This window comes from Lepidochelys kempii, chromosome 13, assembly GCF_965140265.1.
Source record: "Lepidochelys kempii isolate rLepKem1 chromosome 13, rLepKem1.hap2, whole genome shotgun sequence".
NCBI classification, from domain to species: domain Eukaryota; kingdom Metazoa; phylum Chordata; order Testudines; family Cheloniidae; genus Lepidochelys; species Lepidochelys kempii.
The window spans coordinates 32,852,007-32,863,862 of NC_133268.1; the positions used below are offsets into that span (position 1 = coordinate 32,852,007).

Sequence of the window (11,856 nt, forward strand, 5' to 3'; positions counted from 1 at the left end):
GCGGCCAGGCAGCACAGCACGTGGCTGGCAGAGAGACGCAGCGAGTGGGCAGCTGGTGGAGAAGTGCAGCAAATGGCCAGCAGGGCAGCTGCAAAGAGGGGCCATGGAGCAAGTAAGGTGCCTCCTTACTTCCACCCAGGGTGGGAGGTGAACTCTACAGATGCACCTATGAACTCTGGGTCTGCACTGACCAAGGACAGCAACTGCAAGTGGAGTGCAGAGAAGGGACAGGCATGTTAAAAGGACTTTTGCGTTGCTGGACTTAAGAACCTGAAGGGAAAAGGACACTGCCCAACTTATTTGGAGGTGGGTCTTTTGCTTAGGGTTTATGTTTATGAATGCTGTTTGCGGTGTTTTCCCAAATTAACATCGAGTTACTTCCCTCCTGCCATTAAAAGTTTCTTTTCTACACTCAGACTCTGTGCTTGCAAGTGGGGAAGTAATGCCTTTCAGGGGTAGTGTGTAATTTTACCAGGTTACTGGGTGGGGGCTTGAGCCGGTTCTGTGTTGTATCAATAGAAAGGAACCCCTAGATGTTGAACCTGGCCCTGGTTGCTGCTGGCTGTGCCTGGCAGAAGGGTTTTATATATATATATATATATATATATATATATATATATATATATATATATATATATATATATATATATATATATATATATATATAAGGCGTTTGACTGTATATATGTACACATATTTAAGACACCTGAACAACAACTCCCACAAAATGTTGTGTGGTATTAAGTCAAATGCCTTATATATATGCATATATACATATATATATACACACTTTTTCAGCAATACATTTTTTTAACTTTTTTTTTTAATTTTCAAAATTTTGATAAACCAGTACAAATTTTCCTGTGAAATATTTTACTGTTTTTACTGTTAGACAAAACCAACATCTTAAAACATACCAAGAAACCAATATATAACCAGTGGAGATTATTTCGTATGGCACATGTTCAATACAGCCCCGAAAAGAAGCGACATCTAGGCAGTTTAGAGACACGATTGTAGACTGGAAGTCAGGACTTGTCCAGATAACCAGTTAGTGGGTGTCAAGCTGGGGTGAAAATGTACAGCGCTGTGTATTAACTTTCAGTGTGGACCCTGCTGCCATGCACTAAAATTTCTCCAGGAGCATTGACCTACTCCTGTTTCAAAGAACAGTAGAACAGAACACACTAGGGAACCTTTAAAGCTCAGAACCATGGTCCACATGGACAGGTAGCATGTGGTACATTTTCATCCCAGCTTGCTGTGCACTAACTGTTCATTTAGACAAGCCCTCATATTCTGATCTTGGTAACAGAAGTATAAATCAGGAGTTAGTCACTATAAGTGAGGTTGGAATCTGATCCCGGCTCCCTTCTTTAAAGGCTGACATTCTTAACAAACAGAAGTGTGTTCATTTGGTGATTTCAGATAATCAAGGAGTCATAATATCAGAGTTTCCACTACATAAAATATTCACTTCCCTATCAAAACACATTTCTTTTGTTCAAAATTCTCTTGAGGGTCCCTTTCACCTCATTGTTCCTCAGGCTATTGATAATGGGATTTAACATGAGTGTGAAGACTGTGTAGGAAAGAGAGAGCAGCTTTTTGGTGTTTGTGGAGTAAATGGATTTGGGTGGGAGGTAGGTGAAACTGGCCATGCCATAGAATAGAATCACCACAATGAGGTGAGAGGAGCAGGTGGAAAAGATTTTGGGCCTGCCGGTGGCTGTTGGCATCTTTAGGATGGTGGAGATGATATGGACATAGGAAAAGAGGATAATCAGAAAGGGTGGAAAAGTAAGTATAGTGGAGGCAATTAATGCAAACATCTCAAAAAGGTAGGAGTCTGCATAGACGAACTCTAGAATGGTGGGTGCATCACAGAAGAAGTGGTTTAATTCATTGGACCTGCAGAATGGGAAACTAAACAACCATGTTGTTTGCAGACTTCCCACGGGAATCCCTGAAAACCAAGACATCACTGCCAGCTTTTTAAAAAATTTCTTGTTCATGATGGTGGTGTAGCGCAGTGGGTCACACCTGGCCACATAGCGGTTATATGCCATGGCTGACAGGAGGAAGGACTCTGTGATGCCAAAGAAGAAGAAATTTGTATGTGTCATGTCACCAGAGCAGTAGATGTCTTTATTCTTAGAGACGAGGTTCATCAGCATCTTTGGTACAGTGACTAAATTGAAGATGTGCATGAAGGACAAGTTCTGGAGGAAGAAATACACGGGGCAGTGAAGGGCAGAGTCCACTAGTGTGGTAAGGATGATGAGAAAGTTTTCTATCAATGTTAGCAGATAAATAACCAGAAATACCACAAAAAAACAGAAGGTGGATCTGGGGAACCTCAGGAGAATGAACTCAATGATGATGGTCTCATGCCATTTTTTAAAAAAAGTATTTATAATCTGGAGTCATCATGCCATTTTTTTTAAAAAGTATTTATAATCTGGAGTCATCAAAAAGAAAGATCTAGGAATAAATCCTGTCCTGTTTTTTTTTTCTTGAACATCAGAGCTTCTGCATATGTATAACCTGGATCTTCTTGAATTCACTCTGTTGGGGAGGTGGGGTTTCCTGTCTCCAGGATTCTAGTATAAGGATACATTCTTTCAATTCCTCTTCAGAAATGTTCTTCTCCAGTTCCCAGTTCAAGTTAGACAACAGTCAGTATCGCTAAGACTTGGCAAAGATCCACAGTGTCTCAAAACATCATCAAAATGCAGTGTGATGCTCGTTCCCTTTTACACCTCGTTAGGGTAATGATGGAGGAAAGGAGCAGATACCACCCAGAAGTATATGTTCTGCATGAGAGAAAGAAACAAAGAAATGGGGGGGGGGAAAGTAGCTTTCATATGATTCCCACCAGCAAACTTAACTCAGTTGATGTTGCTTAGATGTGTAATGTACATTTTTGTTCCCCTGTTGTACTTGCTCCATTTAAATCAAAATGAGTCTACGACTGCTGACTGGCAGAGGCGCATGTAGAAATTATTTCTTCTTCTTTATTTGTTTTCAAAAATTACAACTTGCAACTTGGTTGACAAGTCAAGATTGCCGGTATCAGACCCCAGAAAGAAAAAAAAGAGAAACAAACAACACCCCCCCCAGAAAACCAGGATGATGAAAAAACATAAAAAATAATGAATGATACAACCATAAAGCCATAGAGTTCATGGCCTAACAGGCCCACTGGATCATCTAGTGAGAACTCCTCTCCATCACAGGCCTGCAACACTAGCCATCATCTGCCCACTTAACCCAACAATGATTGGAGTCTGAAAAAAACATAAAATACAAAGAAAACAGTGAAACAAAACAAAAAAAAAGGGTGAAAGAGGTTCAGTGTTACAACACACACAGAAACATGCGCACCCCCACACCACCCATGCCCCACCCACACCCACCCACTCATCAGGAAGACAGGAGCCTTATGAAGAAGATGAAACATACAAAAATAAAGAGAACGGCAATGAAGACCAAGGACTAATCATAATGAAGAGCAGTAAAAATGAAAACACGAAATAAAACACAAAATAGACAATTTTTCCCCATCAAATGAATAATTAAAAAAGAAATTCAAAGAGCCCAGCTGATGGAACAAGTCTCGTTGCTTCCTTGTACTCCCCATTTTCTCTCTCTGTCTCCATCTGTTGTCTCTTGTCTTATATTATAAGATTTTTTGTTCTGAACTTGTACAATACCTAGCACAGGGGTTTTCAGACTTTTGTACTGGTGACCCCTTTCACACAGCAAGCCTCTGAGTGCGACCTTCCTTATAAATTAAAAATACTTTTTAATATATTTAACACCATTGTAAATGCTGGAGGCAAAGCGGGGTTTGGGGTGGAGGCTGACAGCTCGTGATCCCCCATGTAATAACCTTGCAACTCCCTGAGGGGTCCAGAACCCCAGTTTGAGAACACCCCCTAGCACAATGGGGTCCTGGTCACGGACTAGGGCCTCTATGCATTACGTTGATGCAAAGAAATAACAATAACAACAAATGGGGTGAGATGTTGGAGTTGTTATAGGTTTGACATTCAGCCAGCATAAACCCTTAACAAGAAAGAAATGACGAGTTCAGGGTAAATTTTCTACCCTAACTTAACGACTAGACAAAGATCTGTGCAGGACCTGAAATTTCTGTTTGGAAATTCTTGGGAGGTGGACAGGCTTGTGGGAAACCAGAGAAGCAGATTCAGAGCAAGCCTACCTTATTACCATTGAAACCTTAGAAAGAATCAGTATATTCCTGTAGAACAATTTGATTCTGTCAAATCAGCTTTTCCTGATATAAAATGATTCAGGGCAGGAAAGAGCTAGAATTAATTTCAAAGAGGAGGGAGTAACTCAGGGCCCCTGGCTCCCACTCCAGGATGCTCTCCGCTGGTCCAGATAAACCATCAGTTACAGCATCACTGAATTCAGGTTTCAGAGTAGCAGCCATGTTAGTCTGTATTCGCAAAAAGAAAAGGAGTACTAGTGACACCTTAGAGACTTCATGCATCCGAAGTGAGCTGTAGCTCACAAAAGCTTATGCTCAAATAAATTGGTTAGTCTCTAAGGTGCCACTAGTACTCCTTTTCTTTTAGCATCACTGAAGCAAATCAGTCTTCAAAGGTATCTAAGGGAGTTTGTCACCCAACTCCCACTGAAAGTCAATGAGACCTGGTTGCCTGACTCCATCCGGTACCTGTGAATATCTCTGTCTAAATGTCCAGTTTTGATATAAGGAGCCTAATTATTAGCTGTGTAGCTCAGGGAAGCTCCACTTATTTTCAGCTCCCACCCCGGCTGGAGATTGAGATCACACCCTGCCATTTTCGGAGCAGGGTGGGGATAAACATTCCTGTCTGCCTAAAAGTTGTCATGCTTACTGTTAGGCAATAGGTTTAAAACAAACAAAGGGAAGTATTTTTTTACACAACACACAGTCAACCTGTGGAACTCCTTGCCAGAGGATGTTGTGAAGGCCAACACTATAACAGGGTTCAAAAAAGAACAAGATAAGTTCCTGGAGGATAGGTCCAACAATGTCTATTAGATGGGATGGACTGGGATTGTGTCCCTAGCCTCTGTTTGCCAGCAGCTGGGAATGGGCAACAGGGAATGGATTACTTGATGATTACCTATTCTGTTCCTCCCTCTGGGGCACCTGTCATTGACCACTGTCGGAAGACAGAATATTGGGCTAGATGGATTTTGGTCTGACTCAGCATGGCCGCTCTTATGTTCTTATCTTCGTCTGGATGACAATTTGGGGAAACAGCTGTAGAAAAGTCAGATAAAGTAATTTGGAGTTAAAATAAATTTATTTCATCTTTTTTTTAAACTTGTTTAAAAGTTCTCACTTTCTTTCTCATCGAGGCATGTGTCACAACAGATTTGGTCAATACTCACTATTTTTGTACACATTATTCTGCACTGACCAATCAATGTGATCTGGGCACATAAACCCAACAGGATCCTTTCAGAATTCCAGCAATCCACTTTACTACAGTGCCTAGTCCCATAGAATAAAATGTGACCACTCATGCTAGGAAATGAGTGGCAAAATTTGCAGGATCAGTCCCTAAAGAATTGCTGCTCTCAGATATAGTTCTTCAATGTCAGAGGCCTCAAGCCTGATCTTTCAAACGTGGAGTTTATGGCACTCAAAAAAAAAAAAAAAAAAAGGATTAATCCTTGATGGAAAAAATTATTCATTTGAACAAGAATTACTCTTTGGATTAGGACCAGACATGTATGATCATTGCAGACATGAATTATTATGATTATGATGATGATTATTATTAATAATAATAAATGATAATTTAAGTAAAGAAGAAGATAGAGGCTTAATGGGTGCAGTGGCAGGGAAGCCAACGAAGAGATAGAGCAGCAAGCAAAGTGTCTATATTGCTTGGGGCAGCTGACACATCAGGAAGGATGAGAGTAAAGGAAGCATCAATTGTATTTAGCTTTAAAGAGGTTATTAGAGTCCTCAGTGCGGAGGAACCAGGTCCAACTGGAGGAAGTCAGTTAAAGGTAAGAAAATAAAAGAGCTGTTGTTCCTGTTTCAATAGAGCACAACAGCTGGGGAGTATCTATTTCACAAACAGTAATGAGACTGGGGAGGTCAGTTTCAGCTCCCTGCCCATACGAACCTGGAGAAAGCTGGGCAATTTTAATGAGGTAAATCACTGACAGCAGTGGGTGTCCATTTCTTGTCTGAGTAGCATGGAAGGATCCTTAACAAATGAATCCTGGTCCATTGGAAGGATTTAAATATCTCTAGATAAGAACTCCTTTTAGCCCAGCCCATGTACATCCTCGCCCACATCTGGAATTTACGGCGGTTCCTCCACAGCAGAGCCACTTTAGTTACCTTTGATAAATCCCCTTAAACCACAGCTGGAACAGCTGCGCCTGTGTTATCTTATCTTATTTTTTAGGGAATGACTCATTAAACTGCTGTTTGACTTTCCTTACTCAAATTCACAGATATGTTCTCATGATTCCTGTGTCTATATCACGGGGGGAGGGGAAGTTTCAGTGATAGTGGGGCACCAAACCACACCTTGCGCTTTTGTTAATTCCCCGTGGTTTCCTTCTCTCCCTAATATTGATTTGAAATCAATGATTGTTATCAGAAGTGTTTACCTGCCTGCTTCCGTGCTTGACAGGACACAATTTTTAATGCATTCGTGGGACTACGCTACCCTAGCTTCACCTTCTCTCTAAAAGCTGTTCTCAAGGAAATGTTGTAGCAAACCATGTAAATACAGCCCTGTCTCAACTACTAGTGATGGGCCACTTTTACATGTATGAAAAGTATCATAGCACAACTATAGCCATTGGGCCAGATTCCCAGCTGCTGTAGCCTAACATCGCTCCAGTGATGTTGTGCAGTTATTTTGCTCCCTAGATCATGAGAGAAACCTGAATAAAATCTAGTCATGAGAGCAGTTTGTTAGAAAAGAGTGAATAAATAGTGTTATTTTGCCCAACTGCAGAGAAGGAATAATCCAGTGTCATATTCTTCAGTATTTATTGTTCCCACAAACATTTCTTCATGTTCACTGGGACCTCTGTGTAAGAATAAGAATTAATCAGACACAGATGAATATTTATATTTATTGCTGGTTCTCATTTTATTCCAGCCAAACCCTATTTATTTGTTTAGTCATTTAAATACTTTCCGCTGTACAAGAAAATAAAACCCAATCAAATCTCTGGGTGGCCTTGAAAATCTTTTCAAAAGGTACTTTTCAACAATGAAACCCATAATTAAATACCACAGGGTCAAAAAACCCAGCAGCAACATAGGACTGACAGAAACTGAGCCATCACCCCCCAACACCCAGCTCCCAGAATCTCTCTCCCGTGTCCCACAGCATGGCTACCCAGCCCTAGCCCATCCCATATGTCCCTGTGTGCATCAAAGAAGATGACAGTTGCTTTGTGCCCTGAAGGTTGACAAACTCATGACAAGTTGGAGCACAGGGGATATGAATTCCAAAGATGTGGAACCTTCATGTATAACAGCCTGACAAAAAGCCTCCTCCCGTAGACCAATGAGGCTCCAGCTCTGTTACTTCCATTGACTTTAACAGTGGTAGCGGGTGACCTATGGATCAGTTAGATAGAGTTTTATGGCAGGGAATCTGAGTTGGTTAAAGAATAAGGTGCCTAAATACCCTTTGAACTCAGTCAGAGCTGGGTGCCTAACTTCCAGCCCACATGTCAAAATGGTTATCTTAGAATCAACCTGGAAGCCAACAGAGAGCTCATGCAGAAGAGAGAAGCAAGATATGGTAATGGAAAGAAACATTGCACGGACACTTTACAGGTACACCGGGAAAGAAGAGGCTTCATTCTCATCTCATTTCTCATGGTATAAATCTGGAGTTACTCTAGATATTCAGAGGTGTATCTGAGATCAGACTCCCATTCATGGTCCTTGTTTAAAATACAAGCTGAGGTTTTTAAAGGGGACTAAGAGAGTCAGAAAGCCAAATTTCCATTCAAATTGGATCCATGGTGCAGGGTCTATATTAAAACTAAGTGTAGTATTTGCAATGGACGTAAGGAATTTGGGGAACTATCTCCTGTTGACCCCCTTTGCCCTTTTGAAAGTCCGAACAAAACCAATATAGTTTGAGATTTGTATTCTCTCCATGTACGATACCAAAGGCCACATGGTGACAGCCTTTGAGTTAATAGAAACATTCAAGTGCCTGGGGAGAAAAAAAAAATCACAATTGCCTTGAATATATTTGCAAGCCCAGCATTCTCCTGACGGCCCCCTTCACCTCTTTGTTTCTCATGCTGTAGATGATGGGGTTTAGCATGGGTGTGAAGACCATATAGGAGAGAGAGAGAGCAGCTTCTTGGTGTCTGGAGAGCAGCTGGATTTAGGTCAAAAATAGGTCAAGCTGGCTGTGCTGTAGAACAGAGTCACCACCACGAGGTGAGAGGAGCAGGTGGAGAAGGTCTTGAGTCTGCCTTCAGCCGAGGGTATCCTCAGGATGGTGGAGATGATGTGGATGTAGGATACTAGGATGAGGATGAAGGGGAACAATACGATTACAGTGGTGCCAGCCACAGCATACATCTCAAATAAGTAGGTGTTCCCACACACCAGCTTCAACACCGGAAGGCTGTCACAGAAGAAGTGGTTGATTTCAGTGGGACCACAGAAGGGGAAACTGAACAGCCAAGTCATCTGCACTGTCCCTACAGGAATTCCTGAGACCCATGAAGTCACTGCCAGATGGATGCAAACACTCCTGTTCATGACTACTGTATAGCGCAGCGAGTTGCATATTGCCATGTAGCAGTCATAGGCCATAGTGGCCAGGAGGAAGCACTCTGTGCTGCCAAAGAAGAAGAAGAAATACATCTGCCAGACGCAGCCATGAAAGGAGATGGTTTGATTGGCAGACAGGAGGTTCTCCAGCAGCTTAGGGACGATGACTGAGGTGAAGCAGATTTCCAGGCAGGACAAGTTCCGGAGGAAGAAGTACACTGGGCTATGAAGAGCAGGACCCACTGTTGTGATGAGGATGATGAGAATGTTACCGTCAGGGTTATCATGTAAGCAGCCAGGAATACCACAAAGAGCAGGCGTTGCAGCTGGGGGAGACTGGAGAATCCTAGGAAAATGAACCCAGTGACCATGGCCTGGTTGGCCCAGGTCATTCCATCAGCATTCAGGGCAACTTCATCTGTATATCCCCCGTTAGGTTCCACCAAGAGCACCCACTCCAGGCTCTCAGCTCCTCAGCTTTCACCTCTGCTGGGTAGAGACTCATGTCTCTCCCTCTTTACCAGAGGACTTCCAGCCCTGCCCACACCTACACTTTAATTTCCCCAGTAAGCCAGACTGCATTAACAGGCCTACGTCTGTGCTTTCCTTTCTCTCCCAAGCCTACAAATGGATTAATTCCCCCCAGCTATATGTTACCATGCAATTTTTTCTAAGCAAGAACATTTAATCTTAAGGCCAAAGCATTACAGAGAAAACATATTAAAATAATAAAAGAACTTATATGCATGCTCATAAGATAACCAGAGATCACCTCAACTCCAGCAAGGGCTCTGCTAGCAGTCATTCCTTCCAAACCCACCAAAGAGGTTACAAATTCATAACATCATTAGCTCAGAATTCACACATTCATGAAAACTTTTGTCTCTCCTTTATACAGCTTGGACCTTTGTTCTTCAGATTCCAGGAATAGGTAATCACCAGAGAATAGCTCTCTCCTCAGGGCATAGCTTCAAAAGGCTGGGTTTTTGCATAACCGAAGGAGTGACATTTGCATTCATCTTGCCCTAGAGATTCCCAGGAAAGCCACTTATCAGTGTATGTTCTAAAAGTATATTCTTGTCTGGCCCATTCCTTAGTACAGTTCTTTGAAGCTCATACTACTACCGAGGGTTCATCACCTCTCTCCCACTCTGGACAGGTTACAGATAATCCTGGCCCACAATAAATTATAAACCATTCATTTAATACAATGGACTCCAAAGATACTTAAACTTAATTCCATAAGGTTTTTCAAGGATATTGCAGGAAATTGCCATCTCTGCAACACATTCTTCTAAACATTCTTAATCTGAGTTTGAATGAGGTTACGAAGAGAGTAATCAAGGTCTCCTGAAGCCTTCAGATTTCCCGTCCTCTTTGGGAAGTTTAATTATGTTCAGTGGAATTCACGCTGCAGGCTAGGTGGCATTTCCTCTGTCTGACTGTCATGGAAAGTGGTCAGAAGTGTCACCTTCTGGACTACCCCATTCATGATCCACCTTCTGTTCCTGAGGCAGCCATAGACTATGAGCAAGATATTAAAATCTCTGAGAAATATAGTGTGATGGAAACTCTCTGTTATTTCAAGCCAGTGTCAGAGTACAAGTGGAAGCCAGTAAGAAGTCTGTGATCTACAAAACACACAAGAATAAAAAAAGACAACACAAAAGTAACTAGGAAATTGTTTGGACTGTGGTTTTCACAGCCTCTAACTGCGGTTGGGTGTGAAATGGTTTTCCCATCCAGCAAGAATTTTTGAGATTTCAGAAAAAAAATTCCCATCGTGAAACAGGCCAACAAATATTTTCTGAACCAACAAACCAAATTATTCAATTAATGAATGAACCAATCAGCCAATCAAGCAGTCATTCAATTTGAGGCAATCAAAATGTTTTGTTTTGATAATTTTTAAAAAATGCTTCATTTGAATTTTAACCTTTTTATTCTTATTTTTTTAGTCCAAATAAAGTTTAATTTTGAAATTAAAAAGTCATTTTCAACTGAAACATTTTGTTTAGAAGATGTCCATTTTTTGAGCAGAGAAATTCATTGAAACACATCATAAATTCATTCATTTCCCCATGTATGCATTCAGTTTACATGAATCAGCATTTTTCAGCAAAAAAGTATTTTGTAGAAAAATTCTCAGACAACTCTATTTCAAAGTGAGTTAGGTGCCCAAGATCCACTGAAAGGCAATAGAATTTGGGTCCCTAAATCCTTGTAAAATTCTACCCATACTTGTAATATAAATACACTGTATTGGCTAAAGCAAGAGGATAGCTGAAAATGCTACTCATATACACATTGTGCCTGCTTCAATACCGTGTTATTCTAGTTTTATCTGCAAGCAACTGCAGGGAAACCTATGGAATTTCACCAGGGTAATGGAACCAGAGTAGAGAAACCAGCCTGTTGACTCCAATGGGTTGTCCGCTGGTATAATTAAGAGCAGAACTTGCCAAACGTCTTTATCCATTTCCCACATGACCTTCAAATCAGATCAATTGTGATCCATTTTTCTCCGTTTTATCAAAGAGGTCTGAACATTCAAGGTGTTAATCTTATAGTTCCTCACCATCCATAGAATCATAGAATATCAAGGTTGGAAGGGACCTCAGGAGGTCATCTAGTCCAACCCCCTGCTCAAAGCAGAACCAATCCCCAATTAAATCCATAGTATCTTGTGATTCTGAGGGGAGAGTTTCAAAGGCAAAAAGGAGAATTAATTGCTCAACTCCAATTTCAATGGAAATTGCGTATCTAAATCCCCTTTGTGACTTAGAAAATAATAGACTCATAGAATCATAGGACAGGAAGGGACCTCGAGAGGTCATTTAGTCCAAACCCTTGCACTCAGGGCAAGGCTACGTCATTACTAGACCATCCCTGATGAGTGTTTGGCTGACCTGTTCTTAAAAACCTCCAATGATGGAGATTCCACACCCTCCCTAGGCAATTTGTTCCAGTGCTTAACCACCCTGACAGTTATGAAATCTTTTGTAATGCCCAACCCAACCACCCTTGCTGCAATTAAGCCCATTGCTTCT

General features: G+C 41.4%; 2 protein-coding genes across 2 annotated transcripts; both read right to left on the reverse strand.

Moving 5' to 3' along the window:
- Window positions 1–1,484: 1,484 nt before the first annotated feature.
- On the reverse strand, window positions 1,485–5,378 carry LOC140897199 (olfactory receptor 10A2-like). The gene is made up of 2 exons (XM_073309595.1): window positions 5,367–5,378; window positions 1,485–2,420 (listed from the first exon to the last, which is right to left on the reverse strand). Exons 1-2 carry the CDS (start codon window positions 5,376–5,378, stop codon window positions 1,485–1,487), a joined length of 948 nt encoding a protein of 315 aa, XP_073165696.1.
- Window positions 5,379–8,252: 2,874 nt separating this feature from the next.
- On the reverse strand, window positions 8,253–9,198 carry LOC140897005 (olfactory receptor 10A2-like). Its single transcript, XM_073309252.1, is given in 3 exon segments — window positions 8,253–8,363; window positions 8,366–9,081; window positions 9,084–9,198. Coding segments are annotated over 3 exon segments (942 nt in total).
- Window positions 9,199–11,856: the final 2,658 nt, after the last annotated feature.